At 40.1% G+C, this 17,796-nt stretch overlaps 1 protein-coding gene across 2 annotated transcripts in view; it reads right to left on the bottom strand.

Annotated features, from left to right (window-relative positions):
- Positions 1–218: 218 nt before the first annotated feature.
- The window catches only part of LOC136847891 (gastrula zinc finger protein XlCGF57.1-like), a 35,074-nt gene continuing 17,496 nt past the window's right edge, over positions 219–17,796 (bottom strand). Inside the window, exons 1-3 of one of the 2 annotated variants that reach the window (XM_067119915.1) lie at positions 10,927–11,336; positions 7,848–7,993; positions 219–2,287 (exon numbers count right to left, since the gene is read on the bottom strand). In XM_067119915.1, the coding sequence (XP_066976016.1) occupies positions 837–2,000 (1,164 nt within the window). In that variant the 5' untranslated portion in view covers positions 2,001–2,287; positions 7,848–7,993; positions 10,927–11,336 and the 3' untranslated portion in view covers positions 219–836. Of the gene's footprint in view, positions 2,288–7,847; positions 7,994–10,926; positions 11,337–17,796 lie in introns of those variants that run through there. The other variant, XM_067119914.1, reaches the window with a different exon arrangement.

The following is a 17,796-nucleotide window of genomic DNA, read 5'->3' as shown; positions in this document are numbered from 1 at the left end:
TTTTCTTTCGTTGGCTTGGGAATCGAACACAAGCCGTCCCTTGGATAAGACAAAGTCCCTGGCAGCTGCTATCATTCCCTTCGTCATCAAATTCTGCCTCACGTCTTCCTTAGCAAAGTCTTTAATGTACCTCATCCCGAGAGAAAAGTTTTAAGGATGGCTTCCGAGAGCCACCGAGTTGATCTTCACAATGGAAGGGTTACTTAAATACAAGCATGATTAGAAAAACAGTTTATTGAACTGCATATTGTAAATTATATAACTACATAACTAATTAGCCTACAGGGATCAAATTCATAATGTGATTTACAAAACAAGTGATGTGAATCGTACAGTCAGAATCAGTGACTCAGGTCGATGAATCATTGGGAGACGGCTCGCAAGCAATCAATCGGTGACTTTAAAGCCTCCTCATGTGCCGATCGAGTCTCTCTTTCATGGATCCAGAAATGTTGTTCCAGGTCGCTCCGCCTGGAAAAGGCTTTACCACATTCCCTGCACACGAAGAGCTTCTCCTTATCGACTTCTTCCTTTCTGACACGTACCAAATCGTCTTCGCCTCCAATTGTTGACGTAAAATCCTCAAAGGAATGTTTCACATCACCATCATACACATAAAACACTTCCACTTCCAGCCTGATTTCCGTCAGTGGATCCCAAGAGAAAGCGGTATCACAGTCCACGGAGACGAATGGCCTCTCTCCTGTGTGAACCTTCAGATGTGACTTCTGTAGAAACAAATTCCCACAGTCAGTGCATCTGAAGGGCTTCTCACCCGTGTGAGTCAAGGAATGTCGTTCCAGGCTGTTCCTCCAGGAAAACGTTTTCCCGCACTCTTAGCAAGCAAATGGCTTCTCACCAAGATGGATCCTCATGTGGGTTTTCAGACTCGACTTCTGGGAGAACGACTTCCCACAGTCCGTGCACACGAAGGGCTTCTCCCCCGTGTGGATCACCATGTGGGTCTTGAGATTTGCTTTCTGGGAGAACGACTTTCCACAGTCCTTGCAGGCGAAGGCCCTCTCCCCCGTGTGGATCGCCATGTGGGTCTTGACATTTGATTTCTGGGAGAACGACTTCCCACAGTCATTGCACATGTAGGGCCTCTCCCCCGTGTGGATCTCCAAGTGGGTCTTGAGACTTGATTCCAGGGAGAACGACTTCCCACAATCATTGCACAAGTAGGGCCTCTCCACTGTGTGGAACACCATGTGGGCCTTGAGATTCGATTTTCGGGAGAACGAATACCCACAGTCCTTGCACACGAAGGGCCTCTCCCCCGTGTGGATCACCATGTGGGTCTTCAGACTCGATTTCAGGGAGAACGTCTTCCCACAGTCATTGCACATGAAGGGCCTCTCCCCTGTGTGGATTGCCTTGTGGGTCTTGAGACTCGATTTCTGGGAGAATGACTTCCCACAGTCATTGCACATGAAGGGCCTCTCCCCTGTGTGGGTCGCCATGTGGGTCTTGAGCCTCAATTTCAGGGAGAATGACTTCCCACAGTCCTTACACACGAAGGGCCTCTCCCCAATGTGGACCGCCATGTGGGTCTTGAGAGTTGATTTTTGAGTGAATGACTTCCCACAGTCGTTGCACACAAAGGGCCTCTCCCCCGTGTGGATTGCCATGTGGGCCTTGAGATTTGATTTCTTGTTGAATGACTTCCCACAGTCCTTGCACACAAAGGCCCTCTCCTCCCTGTGGGTCGATAAGGCCTTTCCCTTGTTGACTTCCTTTCTGATAGGCAGCGAATCGCCTTCATCTCTGAACACTGAAGTAAAATCCTCACAGTGATACTTCATGTCACCATCAGACTCATAACACACCTCCACTTCCGTCTTCATTTCCATCTTGATTTCCATCATTGGATCCAAAGAGACAGAGGTACAGCTGGCTGGGGCATCACTGCCCACTAAACCTCCATTTTCATTCTTGACCAGGGACGGGGACACTGTGTCCTCCGTCTCGCTCTTCAGCTGAAATTCCAAGATGCTCATTTTAGTCTTTGATCCTTCAACGTTGTTTTTTATGTATGGGATCACCTACTTTTTCAGTTTCTTCTATTGTTATTCACTGCTTCTATCACTTTATTTGTTTCTTATTTTATTTTCTCACTTTCCTCCTTTCAACAATACACAAATCTGATACCTAGAATTTTTTATCTGTTTTAGGAACTTATTCAACACCTCACAGGAATTTGCACTTATATTCATCGCTGGACGCCCATTCATTCCCGAAGACTTGACAACGTAAACTGATGACTTCTTCTTCCAGCACGGAAAGTCTGGAACACGAGAAGGTAAAAGATTATTAGAAAAATTTTATATAAATCTGGAGCTTTTAATTTATTGTTCAGAGCAAACCCATCAATCATATTGAGCCCATATTGAGGTTCTGATTTCCGCAGACACTCTGCTTCCCAAGTCTTCCAGACGACCCATTGTCCACACACAAGGGTCTGTAAACCAACAGTCTATTGGAACTGCTTTGCTCATTCTGTCCTGTGTCTCACAAGACTCCTCTCCTCTCTGATCGGCATAATCTTGCTGTCATGAAATCTGTATCGTGGATGTTAAGTGACTCTGCATGCCTCAAGTGCTCACTGAAATAATGACGCCCACTTAATAATCGTTTGTTTACTGGTGGTTTTTCATTCCAAATCCTTGCATATATCATTTTTCTTGGTTCCTGTATCATGATTTCTTCGATAACCTTTTAAGAGTGATTTCTTGTGGTATTCTTTTGACAAAAGGTCCAGTAATAGTCCTGGAAGAGAAGATGCCCACAGATCAACTTGCAGAGCCAGGAGGAAGTTTACTTAAGACACCTTCCTTACCCCTGTTAGTACTAACTGAAGAGCTGTCGACATCCAAATCTGCGGTGTTGAGTACTAACTTCAAGGTAGTACCGCAGCACTCAACCAACTCAGTAATATCCTGCAAAAGTCCCTACTGAGGTTCTTCAAAGAGGACAATGAGACAGGTTCATGACTGACTCTTCTTTATCTTGTTACAAAATCTGGCAAGATCACAAACAAACAGATCCTGTCCTCCCGAATGCCCAGATGACTCGACAATACCTCTCTGATTTCAGGGCTAACCCAGATGACTCGATGTCAGGGCTAAGCCAGACAGTCTTTGGATCATGACCTAAGTCTGACAACCCCTAAAAAGACTTGTGCAGCAGGCTGTAAGTCAAACTCCTAAAAGAGAGAGAGAGAGAGAGAGAGAGAGAGAGAGAGAGAGAGAGAGAGAGAGAGAGAGAGAGAGAGAGAGAGAGCCTTTCCAAAACCCCAGGGCACAAAGAAGCTTTATGGCAATGGTAGGTGAGCAAGATACCACTACCTGCTGACCAAAAGCTCTGAACAGAGAGAAACCTCGTCTCCACATCAATGACTGGAGACGATTCTAGTCTTGTAGATCTGCTCAAGGAGTGGAAGTATCTGAGGACTCCAATGGTGAGTGGGGGAAGAACTCTCTCACCATGAGAAAGGCTGGAAAACATCCAGGCGTGAAGTGCCAGAACTCTCAATGGCAGGAGATACCAGATTGAGCAGCTGAATCTGAGGTTAACTAGAGACGAATATCTCTTCAGGACCTCCAACCATAGTGCTAGCAGGTCTGGAAATTACCTGGAACAGACACATGGGGAGTCCAAGACTTCACAGGGAAACAGGAGAGAGCACCCTGCTGCTGACTGTGCTAAAAAGGTGAAATGGCGATAAAGACGTACGGTTCAAAGTTGCCTTCCAGGAAAGAACCTTTTCTCTAAGCTTAAACCGAAGTAAGCATGGAGATGAGAGAGCCCCAGAGCTACCAGTTGTGTCAGATGGTAGCCAATTTTGCCACACAGGTGATCAGGAACCAATGGCCCTGTTGCCTGTATCCAATTGTAAAGCTGGTGTTGAAAGGATCTACAGTAGTCCTTCGAAAAAGACTCATTGCTGCCGTAAACCAGCAACCCAGGTGTTCACCCTTTGGTCGGGTAAGAGTCAAGAATTCAAAAGCAGATTGTACTATAGCTTACACTGTAACAAGTTTGCCAGGAAAAATCAGTCTCTGAAAACGTCCAGCGTACCCTTCACAAAAGAGTATCAGTTGAAACCAATGTAGACTCTTTGGTAGGTCTTGAGGACGGTGATTGAAATTCCCAACAAAAGACCTTCCTCCCAGAGAGCAAAGCTGAATATTGGCCAGCCCCAGAGCAACAGTTGCACCCATGTGGAAAACCGAGGGTGCAATGGTACCATAGTGTGAGGCAATCAGCCTCTTCCTCAGAAAAGGATCAAATGCTGGAAGGCTATCAAGACTTCCTGCAGTGATAGTCAACATAGTAGCCCTCTTCCACTTCCCCTTGAAAGCATCGAAAGAGGAAGATCAGAGGCGATGGAGAACTCCACAAAACCCTTCACTACTGAGCAACCCAATCCAAAGATGGGAGCCATCGATAGTGTCCAAGCCGCATGCCCAGGTCATGCTAACCCCTCTTTAACGGCCCCAAAGAGCCAGGGACAGACAGGTTGAAGTCTTACCTGGTCACTATGGCCATCCAGCCATGGAAGAACCAGGAACACCAGCTGATGGCTCCCCAAAAACTCAATTAAAAGCCATTTATTCGGGAATAAATGAGCAGCGCGAAAAGGCTGCACAAACTCTTCCCCGTGCGATCCTGAAAGACTGCATTGAGAAGAGGAGAAGTAATTATTACCTGTTTCTATGGTCACCCGACCACGGAGAAGCAGGAAGAAAACTCCAGACTCGTTGCCACCAATCAACCCGGTCAGTCAACGGGGAAAATGAGGAACAAATGAGCCGCAAGAGGGATCGATGCACTACTTCTCTCAGAGAGGAAGAGAATTCGATCGAAGCAAGCTCCAAAGCTTACAGTGACGAGACGAAGAGAACCTTGAGTCTAAGGGAAAGGCACTCAGTTCCAGTACTGCCCGGGAAATCAGTCGCCAATGGTGATTGAGTCTCCCCACCCACCCCAAAGGCAAAGGTACACAAAAAGAAGCTTAATAAGCCTTCTCAACTCGCAGAGGTGAGGTTCAAAAGCACAACGCTGATGAAGTCAAAAATCACAAAGACAAAGTCACAGAATTCAAAGGAATAAGGCTTCCTAGCCTATTCCAATGAATACAAATGAAGGCTGTGACAGCAGGATTACCTTAACTGAGGAAACCCTACTCTTAAGGAACCTCCAAGCCGTTAAATCTACTGCACCTGAAAGGTCAATTTATTAGCAAGTACTGTATATCGGAGAATGAAACAGCTGTTATGTAACTACCAGACGTTACGTTCCCACAAAAACAGTATTCATAGGGGCAAGGAATACACAACTAATTCCTTGCAGGAAGGCTCATTTGACTGAGGGTTTGGGAAATCAATACAAACACATTGTCCGCAACCAAAAAAGGAAGATGAACACAGGCAGTCCCCGGGTTACATTGTTCTGAGTTTATGTCACTTTTCAAATAAATTCATAAAGAAATTGGTTCTGGGTTACAGCAGATGCTCTGAGGTTATGTCATTGTCTTACGCCGCAACAGTAAAAGTACATACAGCTACAATGTAAAGAACAGTAAAAGTACATACAACTACAATGTAAAGAACAGAAAAAGTACATACAGCTACAATGTAAAGAACAGTAAAAGTACATACAGCTACAATATAAATTAAGAACAGTAAAAGTACATACAGCTGCAAATAAGGAACAGTAAAAATACATAAAAATAGCTACTGTACAACATAAAGTCAAAATTTGGAGGTTTTTGGATGTACACCACATCAGAATGCAAGTAAAATACTGTACAGTACACCCAGAGGATTAAAGCTGAGGCTTTCATCACTTTACCTCTCATTTTTATAAGTTTTCCTTGCAATGTTCCGGGCTACGTCATTTCCGGGTTACAGCACAGCATTGGAATGGAACCCCCTGACGTAACCCGGGGCTGCCCGTATTCAAGTTTCATCAACAAGCGTTCAAACAGCAAAAGTTGAGCAGAGAGTCGTGAGTGACGTCTGGGGTCGACAACGGCTGGAAGCAAAGTGGAGTGGAGACCAACAAGTGAGGGGGCTCCCCCCACCTGTCAGTAGTTGACTACCTTGTCAATAAGTTTGAATGGCCATTCCGGTTTGCGTCTCAAGCTAAAATTCCTATGTAAAGAACAAGGCTTTGCATTTGTGCAGGAACAAATTACAATTCATTCCCAGCTTCAAAGCCAGTTTGGAAATACAGGCAGTCCCTGGTTTACGACGGGTCTGGCTTACGACGTTCCGAGGTTACGACGCTTTTCAAATATATTCATCAGAAATTATTTCCCGGTTTACACGCATGTTCAATACGACGCGCGTCGTCGCCGATCCGACGGAAGAAATATGGCTTCAAAATGGCAAAATAATCATAATTTGAAGGTTTTTTTGATGAAAAACTCAATAAAAATGCAGTTTACATCGTTTTCAATGCACCCAAAGCATTGAAAGTAAGGTTTTCTTATGATTTTTGACGATTTTCGACGATTTTTCGGTCTACGGCGATTTTCGGTTTACTACGCAGCGTAAAAACGGAACCCCCGTTGTAAACCGGGGACTGCCTGTATGTACTCTAACCAAGGGGGTTAAAAAACTTGAGCGTGTTTACATAACCAATACTAATCAGGGATGGACTTGGTCTAGGTTTCCCTTTGGGCAAGCAACTGCATCCCTTGGTACTTTAAACCTTTCCGCTCAGATTCCGTGTGGCTGTCACTCTTGCTTCAGCCACAGGCAAGTGACAAACAGTGGCGCAGGGAAATGTTCTTCCCTGTTGACGGTCACTAGACTACAAATCCATTATTTAAAACAGAAAAGAGTGCTTCTATATAAACAAGAAATCATATGGGAACAGTTCTTCCAATTCCTGTACATTATTATTCATGCTTATTAATTTATATTTTTCTTTTAAACAAAGTACAGTATGCCTATATCCCTTGTCTGGTCATCCCTTGATTTTGATTATTTCCAGTTCTTCGCACCATTTCCTTGAGAAATATCCTTCCCGCGCAGGAATATGAAACTTCTCTCGCAATGACTCATCCTTCCTTTTCCCTACATTGGCCATTATTGACTCTTCTTGTTTGTAGTTTATAGTTTGTAGTCTCATCCCCTTGTTTGAACAAACGCAAGCTATGATGATGTTTGTCACCTCAAGGTTGTTGACAAAAGTGGGTGTGCCTCAGGGCCAAAGGGATGCTGCAAACAACCTTTTAGTTATGCTGACAGTGCACCATGTGAGGGGCACTTTCTTTTTCAAGCAATAAATTTTGCGTTGAAGGAAACTAAAACTAACAAAAAGGCGTAAAAATCAAAGATTATGGACGATACAGTTTATACAAATGAAAATGATATGAAAAGTACTAAAAATATCTGGCACTTTTTGCCACAAATGCATTAACAAACATGTAAAGTAAAAAAGACACAACACACATGCACAAACACACATAAAGGAATAAATGATCAGTGCCCATTTGGCTAAACATATGCGACTTCTATGACCCACAGTGCCTTCTTAACTTCTCAGTTTCTTCACATTTTGTAAGCGCTCGTCACCACAAAGAGGAAATGATCGTTACCCCATTATGTACCCGGACCTGAGATCGAATCTCAGCCGGGCATCAGAACCTCTTCATTTCTTTCTTCCTTGACTTGGATCTCGGCTTCGCAGGGACAAGCGTTTCCAGAACGTGAAGAAATCGAGAAGTTAAGAGAGGGCATTGTGGTGATATGTCACGTATGTATCTGGTAAAAAGTATTGCTTTCTTTACGTCAATTCATCACTTACGTACAAAAGCTTGTTTCAACACTCACCCAACAAGTAACGTGACAGCAGAAAACTCATGGCATGTGTCCTGTAGAGGTCAATGCATCCTTCATAGGCAGCAGGTGACTCCATATCACTTTCAAAGTTTCCTACAACTTGCAACTGCACATAGGAACACTTACCAAGCACACATCTATAAAAGAAACAGGAAACACTCTTCATTAGAATTGGCAAATTGAAGATCTACTTTGTATTTTTTCTAGATATACAAACCCAAAGTCTTTTATGGAAAAGGAATACATACAGAATTTATGCCAAAGGCCAAGTGCTGGGACCTATGAGGAGGTCACGCACGGCTGAAAGGGAAAGTGAGAGCAGAAAGGTTGAAAGGTGTAACAGGAGGAGGAAAAACCTTTTACCACTGCATTATGAAAGAACTGTCAGGAGAGGGTTGAGGAAAGTAAGGTTGAAGAAGGTGAATATGAACAGAGGTGCAATAAAAGGAATGGAAGGGGTTGCAGCTAGGGGCCAAAGGGACGCTGCAAAGAACCCTATAGAATAATGCCTACAGTGTACCACATGAGGTGCACTGATGGCATTACCCCCATTTGGAGACTACCCTTCTGTGAGGGCCAAGAGAATCAAGCTTCGACAGGGGTCATCCTTCCATTAAGAGTGGGCGGCGGGTTCCCTAAGGGTCACCCCAACCCCAAAACAGACCCAAATTCATGGCTATGGGGTCATCCACATGCCCAATCCACCACCTTGTTCCAATGCCACATCCCTCGCCCAGTTCTTACATCAAGCAGTGATAGGACGCTTCATTTGACCTACCCTGGTATCCAGACAGTTTTTCAAAAGTTAACTGTTCAAAAACAATTGTTCGACAACAGTTGTTCAATAAGTAATTGTTAGAATCAACAGTTGTTTGAATTAACAATTGTTCGAACTAAATTACACAATCATTTTTCACTATGAAATGAAAAAATTGATTAGTATCAGACTGTATGGCATAGAAAATGTTGTGTATACATATATGACGCAGTCATGGTGAGATCATTTGAGAAATCTACTGTCTCTAGTATGCGTTTTTGTGCAGAAAAGCTTCGCGCGACACCACGTCCAGTACCAGCCCCTCGGGGATGAACGTAAAAGCACGGAAGAAAGATCGCAAATTTCTCACATTCTTTCGGAAAATTTTTCAAGTCATCTAACTCATACTGCTTCATAAAATACACCATTTTCTAGACTGTCCAGTCAAAAAATTATATGGCAAAACTACAGAACAGCTCCACACGGACTATTACCTTGGAAACTGATTTTTCAAATACTTTTAGTGTTGCTGATGAAGGAGGTGGTCTTGTTTATTGTTGGTCAATTATTATTAACCTCATATTTCTACCGAAGATGGCTGGGGACCCTTTGGGAACGCACGGTTTTGGGTGGAGGAAATGGCTGGGAGAAAGACTGGACTGTCATGTTGTTGTTATGGAATGGTTCCGCATATGCGCAAGTCATCAGGGAGCCATATGTTCAAGAAGGGATTGGCTAAGGAAACCTATTATAAAATGAACTACACTGACCTAACCTAACCTAGCAGGCCGTGTTGCTTAGATGGGGAGCTCCACCCCCATTCCCACTGGTGAAGGAAACTCCACTTTTTACCAAAAACTCTCCTATAACACTGCGCAAGCACGATAGCATTCCGAGGTGACCCGCACACAATAACATATTAGTTCTGAGGTTAATTACAGTCGACCATCAAAAAATAACAGTCAATTCTTGACAAGAAGCCTCCATACAATAGAAAAAGTCAATTTCCAAGGCAATAATACCCCATATGGAGCTGTTCCACAGTGCTACCAATTAAATTAATAAATAATACTAAGCCATCCTCAGAATTAAAATCGCCAAATAAATTAACACAGCCTGACTAAAACTGACCCTCCCTTGATCTGACCAAACCTGAATGAGTCACATTTGGGTTTTTTCAATACATGTATTTGTGGCCATCTCGAAGGTCATTTAATCATTTAACCGCCCTCCCCAACCCCACCCCCAAAAGTCTTCCTTCATCCTGGACTGATTTAATTATATGTGGGGAGAGACTGACTGCCCCAGGTCAGACGGCCCTCCTCCTCCCCCCAGTCATAAATAGCCTCAGGCATATATACAGTAGAACCCTGGGCCTCAACCATATCAGAACACAAAATAATTGGATTTCGATGGGAAATTTAGAGTAAATTTTGCACCGGAGCTCGAATAACAAAGTGCACTCTAACCCAAGGAATCACATGATGTTTGTGAACAAAAGCGTTTTGGTCAGCCGCCGCTAGTTGGCATTGTACCCACGCGTCGTTTATAGCCAGCTTTATTGAAAGATACTTTTAAGTGATTTTGTTTACACAATTCAAGTAGACTTGTATGAAATTTAGCAAAAATTAGTACTGAACGTAAACACCGTTTATGTATCACAGTGACAGGCCACCAGGGTGGTGCGTCCGTTTATTTACATGCTGCCGGCGTAACTTAGGCAGTTTTTCTCAAGTTTGTGATAACAGACATAATTAGGCTTGTTTTAAGATGTTTTATTATATTAGCAACAGTTTTTGTGCCTACCCGTTACAGTACATGCTGGTACCTAGCCTAGCCTAGGCTATGGCGCTCGGCAACCATCGGTAATTGGACGTAGGCCAGTTTTTTGATGCAGTATACATTTAAAAATGAAAGAACTTCTTCAATTCTGAATTTACTTAATTGTAATTTATGTGGAATGTTTTATTTAAAAAGGCAAGGTTTGGGTAATGACTGGTGGTCAAAACCGGATTATTCCATTTTCAGTTATTTTTTATGACCTGACCTAACCTAACCCAACATAACCTAACATCACCTGACCTGACCCAACCTGACCTAACCTGACTTAGGGTGCCATGCAGAGGGGTAAACCAATAACTCTGAGGGGTGGAGCAGCACTAGGGTACCCCTTAAGGGGCAGTAGGAAGTCCAAACCGCCATAATTCATCATGCAGCCACATTAAACTTGAAGAGAAAGAGAGAGAGAGAGAGAGAGAGAGAGAGAGAGAGAGAGAGAGAGAGAGAGAGAGAGAGGGGCACTGCTGACCTCACCCGAAATGCTGAAGTACATGGCCCGGGTCTTCTCGTTTTCGGCCAGGAAAGGTCTAGAAACGCCCAGATGGACACGGAACAGCTTCTAAATGATCTATATATATACATTAATATGGTTATGAGTTATCTAAATGATTTAATATAAATAATAATCGCTATAGAGTCTCGGTCACGTGCACTTTGGGACAAGAAGAAGAAAATAATAATAAAAGGAATATAAAAATCGACGGTATTATTTTACAATAGTTCCACCTCATTCTATAATAATTATAGTATTGTTGATGCATTTTGCATAAAAAATAATTAAACTTTGTCTCTGAAGACTTTTTCGGGAAATTCACCACATCCGAGATATGAATGTGTTTATATAATCCCCATCCTCAAAAAATTTCTGTTTTGTTTACTTTAACATGGGCACAGTTTGTGCTCAGATGTGAGTTTGTTTTTGTTTAGAACTGCACTGTGGTTCTGATGTGAATTTCCCCCCCCCCTTAAAATTGCATTGTGGGTAGTTACGTGTTATGTCTAGGAGTCACGTGACCTGGTGAAAATCTTACAGGTGTCAGACATTTTCGCTTGTCATTTGGTTCAAGTCTGTCATAGAGCGAAGCTATGTCCAGTCTGTGTTCGTCTTGTAATTTTTATTATTTTCGCTTAATTCACGATTTCTTTGAAAATGAAACACGATCCATTGATTTTTTTAAAAACAACTTGGAGCGTTACCTGCAGCAGTACAGTGTTTGAAGTGTAATAAACCGTGTAAATTTAGAAAGGATAAAAACGTTTGGCGCTGTACCAGTTATGTTTCAGACAAAAGACATAAAAAGAGAAAATATTGTTATTTTACTCTAAGTAACCAGAAACGGACATTTTTAGGTAAAGTTAAATTGCCGGTATGGAAATTGCTGATTTTTCTTTGCCGGTTTTTGAGTAAATTTTGGAAACATTGCCCCATTGTTAAGTATTTGAATATTTCATCAAAGACCAGTGTTGATTGGAGAAGTTTTTGTAGTGAGGTGACTCAGTTTTGGCACAATAATTAGGAGCCCATCGGTGGTGTTGATGTTGAAGTGGAAATTGATGAAACTCTAATTACTCATAGCAAATACCATAAAGGTCGCCCTCTTACCCAGCATTGGTTGTTTGGTGGTATTGAGAGAACATCAAAAAAATTCTTTGTTGAGGCATTAATTGATCCTGGTGTTGACAATCGCAAAGGTGAAACTTTAATTCCTTTAATTAATCGTTATATTAAACCAGCCTCTATTATTTATAGCGATTCGTGGCGTGGTTATAGTAAAATCAGTGAGAGTGGATACACTCATTTTCAAGTTCACCACACAGAAAATTTTGTTGATCCCAATAATCCTAACATTCACACAGAAAATATTGAACGATTGCGGCAAGATATTAAGGAGTGGATTAGAAGGCCTGCTATTAACCCTTTAACGCCGGCTGGACGTATTTTACATTGACAAAAGTTGTCTGTCGGGTGCCGAATGGACGTAAAATACATTGACTACAAAAAGTTTTTTAAATATTCGCGGAAAAATACTTCCAGGCCTCGTTTGCGAAAAATTTTAAATCATGCGCCTTGAGGGATTCAGGGAGTTCACGGATCATGCTGTTGTTTTGTTTACAAGCGTGACCCACCTGCGCATGCGCTAATTTCTTCTCCCAAAAGAAAGCATCAGCTAACTCTGCTGAAAATCTCAGAAATTCTTTAGTCACTTTGTCGTAATTTTTGAACCGTTTTCTATTAGCCGTTACATAAAGTTTTACATATGAAAATGTGCGCAATTTCATGTAGAATACAACAAAAAATAACTCATGGTTGTAGCTTCTATAAATTTTGACATATTTTCATATAAATCGCGATTAGTGCCAAAATTTCAACCTTCGGTCAACTTTGACTCGACCGAAATGGTCGAAAAATGCAATTGTAAGCTAAAACTCTTACATTGTAGTAATATTCAATCATTTACTTTCATTTTGCGACAAACGAGAACTCTCTAGCACAATATTTCGATTTATGGTGAATTTTTGAAAAAAACTTTCCTTACGTCTGCGCGCTAACTCTGCTGAAAATCTCAGAAATTCTTTAGTCACTTTGTCGTAATTTTTGCACCGTTTTCTATTAGCCGTTACATAAAGTTTTACATATGAAAATGTGCGCAATTTCATGTAGAATACAACAAAAAATAACTCATGGTTGTAGCTTTTATCATAGCTTTTATCAGTTTTGAAATATTTTCATATAAATCACGGAAAGTGCCAAAATTTCAACCTTTGGTCAACTTTGACTCGACCGAAATGGTCGAAAAATGCAATTGTAAGCTAAAACTCTTACATTCTAGTAATATTCAATTATTTACCTTCATTTTGCAACAAATTGGAAGTCTCTAGCACAATATTTCGATTTATGGTGAATTTTTGAAAAAACTTTTTCCTTACGTCCGCTCACGCTAACTCTGCTGAAAATCTCAGAATTTCTTTAGTCACTTTGTCGTAATTTTTGCACCGTTTTCTATTAGCCGTTACATAAAGTTTTATACGTGAAAATGTGCGCAATTTCATGTAGAATACAACAAAAAATAACTTATGGTTGTAGCTTTTATCAGTTTTTAAATATTTTCATATAAATCACGATATAGAAAAAATTCGACCTTTGGTCAACTTTAACTCGACCGAAATGGTCGAAAACTCCCATTGTAAGCCAAAACTCTTACATTCTAGTAATAGTCAATCATTTACCTTCATTTTGCAACAAACAAGAAGTCTCTAGCACAATATTTCGATTTATGGTGAATTTTTGAAAAAAACTTTTTTTACATCCGCGCGTTACGAATTCATGCATCATTTTGTGTTAATATTTTCTCTGTGTTGCTTTGGTCGTTTTACAATTTGTTATATACCAAAACCATCGCAATTTAGTGTACACTCTGCAAGAAAAGTGAGGATACAGTTTTCATTAGATTTCGTTCATCAAATTTTAATTTTTTTCTTGCAGAAAACACATAATCTCAGTAAATTTACTCTAGAATATGAAAATACAATGCAAATTATATCATATATATTAAATCTGCAAAACAAAAACGTTCAGATACTTAAAACCACCATGGATGGCCGAAGTAATCAGAATTTCTCAGATGACTTCATTCATAGAGATGTGAAAGATAGTGTATGGATATCTCGGTCTAGTACTGTTTATCAGAACGGCAATATTTACTTGTTTTCCGTTATTAACAGGCTTATTATTGCATCATCATACGAGGTAATGATAATTTATTTAATTTTTACACATTCATATTTATATTTCACGGTGTTAAAGGTCAGCTGGAATTAATGGCAGTAAATGATGTGACACCTAGGGTAGGTTGACCAAATCTATTTAAATCCGCAAGAGCGTTCTCTATGATATGCGGAGTAGCGGGAAAACACAAGTAACTGGATGTTTCTTGACGTTGCCATAGTTTCTCTCTCTCTCTCCATTGCTAAGACATACTATACAAATATAGTATCGCTCACTCTCTAAAAGAAAAAAATAAGGAGTAGCTCTACATATAGGCCTAGGCTAACACAACACCAACTCTCTCTCTCTCCATTGTTAAAACATACTATACAAGTATAGTATCGCTCAATCTCTAAATCAAAAAAAAAAATAATGAAATGAGTAGCTCTACATATATGCCTAGGCTTACACAACAGCAAATCTCTCTCTCTCTCTCTCTCTCTCTCTCTCTCATCATAACATTGCATTCGTTCCTTTATTGTTCCCCATGTTTTTTGTTGGACATTGCTCAAATTTAACTCTTGATTTCATTATGGAAGATTGTGTTTCCGATTACGCAAGCATTCCGTTCATTGTGGTGTCATAAATTCATTTGTGTAAGGTTAGTTGGTAGGTTATGTCGAAAAATGTTTATTTTGCTCAGAACTGTTACTGCAAATTACAACTTGAACGAATACTGTAAAGCTTACTACTGCATTTAAGTATCAATGATTTCAGAACCGTAGAATATAATTGAAAGTTATAGGAGGTCAAGCAAAAAGCAAACACATTAAGACTGAAGCTCCTCCCCCTTCTAAAGTTGCCAGATGTCGCATTAATTAGCAATATATGTCCGAAGATTAAAAAAACTGTATCCTCACTTTCCTTGCCGAGTGTACAATACAACAAAAAATATAATTCATTAGCTTTAACTGCTTTGCTCACAGCGCGATTTGTATACAATTATATATGAAATTTTTTTTCACGCTGTCATATATTCCAATATTTATATATGATGATATTTTTTTTCATTTCTGATGGTTGCATACTAAACTAAAGGTAATGAGAAAAATAGGAGCCAAAAATGAACTCTTAATCTTAAAAACTAAGCGTGCTGTGAGTTTTTGAAAAAAACTTTCTTTCCGCTTCGGCGCTAACTCTCAAACCCCGCCGGCATACGGCAGACACCTTTGTAAATGGAGGCTCGGTGTTTAAGGGTTAAAAAAGGGTATTTAAAACAATATCTTGCTAGGTGTTTATTTATTAAGCACTACCAAGACTCAGTTTTACACCAATTTTTACTTGAAGCTGCTGAATTATATCCACCGTTAAGTGACACTCGGCCACCATCACCACCTAGGGAATCAATTTCTGATGACAACGACGACGATGACACTGTAGATGAGCCACAACCATCTTGTTCTGGATATAAACCATCAAAACATTTGTGTCCAACCAATTAAGGTAAATTTATAATTGTTTTTAAAATAATATTGTAACATGGTTTACCTCCTGTAACCCCTGTGGCTAGCGCGCGCAGCGCAACATTACCTCTTGCCAGTATATACGAACTCGCCAAGAATCTTTATAAATGCGGATAAGGCGCGTTCTACTTTTATTCTGCCAATTTATTTGCGGTTAAGGGATGTTAGGCTACATTACACTAGCCTACGTTGCCTGACTATGGCTTGCTAAGTATGCTATGATTTGCCTCATTTTATTCATTAATTCATATGCTGTTTTGTGTCGATGATGATTTACCCCACCCATAACCCCCATTCCCAAAGGGTCCCCAACCTTGCTGGATGTAGTAGGGGTGTATAGGCTAGTAACTCAAAAACAACTCATTTCCCTGATGTGTTACTATCATAACCATTCAGAACACTTTAAAACAGATATGAAAATACATAATTACTTTACAAAAATGGAGTTGGAACTTTTGTAAACATTTACCAAATTGACCTTCAGTTTTGTATCTCCTTTTATAAAAATCACGAAAATTAAATAAAATCAAATAAAAAATGATGAAACAATAAAGGGGTCTCAAGTTATTTGTACTTGGCGAATGAAGAAGCGACGCTGGAATGACTGGATTGTTTATGTTTTTGTAGTAGTACTGTAATTCAGGGACTCCTCTATGTAGCGGATTTTCTTCTCGGCTCTCTTTCTCCTATCAATGGCTTATTTAAGCCTGTTTTCTTTAACATGTCATATTTTTTCAATAGATTCTTTCATATTTTCTATTTACTATCTATCAATATCTATTGAATGTGAGATTTTAGTTATTTCTTCATTCTTATCTTCCTGATATGGCTGCAGAATTCTCTTTGAAGCTCTGTTTTTTCCTTTGGCTGGGATTAATTCAGACTATTTCTCTATTATATCATATTCTTCAATAGATAATTTCCTACTTTCTACTTAACATCTATAAATATCTATTGAATGTGAGATTTAGGCACTAGTTGTGAGAAATTCTTCTCACAACCATTTTTTATGATGTTTTTGTTTATTCACTTGTTTTCATGCAATTTATCTCTTCTTACTGTAGAGTTGTTAGGATCGTCTGTCTCATAAAAAAAAATTATTGATTCGAGTTTTCGTTGTGAATTGCCGTCTGTCAGGTAATCGACGGACAAGAACTAGGTTACTGTGCAGTATTTGTATTCATGTGAAATCCAAATATAATAATGCGCATGCTTATGTATTTTGTAGAAATATTTACATCTCTATTGCTTATCGTAATAAGGGTGAAAGAACCACATCTAATTCGAGAATGACACTCTTACATTATTTTGCCTGATTTTTATTATGATTCTAGCATGTAGTCTAGAGTACTGTTTTAGTTATAATAACTCGTTCTTATGTTTGAAATAACTCTTAGTGGATGCATTGAACCACGTATAGTAATAGTTGGTGTTATTAGATCTTGTTTGTACCTCTCGCCAGAGAAGCCTTTAACCGAGGTCGAGTTGTCCGCCCTCTGATCGCGTATGAATATGTGTGTACACTGCATGGGTGTGACGTTGCCCAAAATTGTATTGTCACACACCACCAATTAATTCACTACATTTAACCCGAATGCAGGACGGAACATACAGCTTCTTTGCTCAACTTTTGATTAGACCTGATATCTAGTGTTGTGTAGTGATGTGTGTGTGTGTGTGTGGACTTAGAAAGGGTGATTGCCCTTATCCCTTGAACTTTGTTGTAACTTGGTTCATTTGAGTGCCATTGAGTTATAATTCCCTTTTGAGTAATTCATTTTATTTGTCTCTTATGTAATTACTCTTTGATATGTTTAACCTTTAGTTATTAAATTAGTTTAACTTTAAATTCATTTTATTTCATTTTCCTGTGTTTCAGTTTTTAAGAATGGTAAATATAATTTGATCTGATAAACTTGTATTGTGTTCATACTTTAAGGTTACGCAAGTAACTTATAGAAACGAGGTAACATGTAGCGGTCCTCTAAGGTCTGAAAATCAACCCGTGAGTACTGCAAGATTTTGAGAGAGAGAGAGATGGCGTACCTTTCGTCGTATCTCTTTAGCAACTTATGATCTGAGTTCATGTCTATAGGGACTGCTCAGTAAGCAACA

This window comes from Macrobrachium rosenbergii, chromosome 17, assembly GCF_040412425.1.
Source record: "Macrobrachium rosenbergii isolate ZJJX-2024 chromosome 17, ASM4041242v1, whole genome shotgun sequence".
Lineage (NCBI taxonomy): Eukaryota > Metazoa > Arthropoda > Malacostraca > Decapoda > Palaemonidae > Macrobrachium > Macrobrachium rosenbergii.
This window is presented reverse-complemented; position numbering and strand designations above follow the sequence as displayed.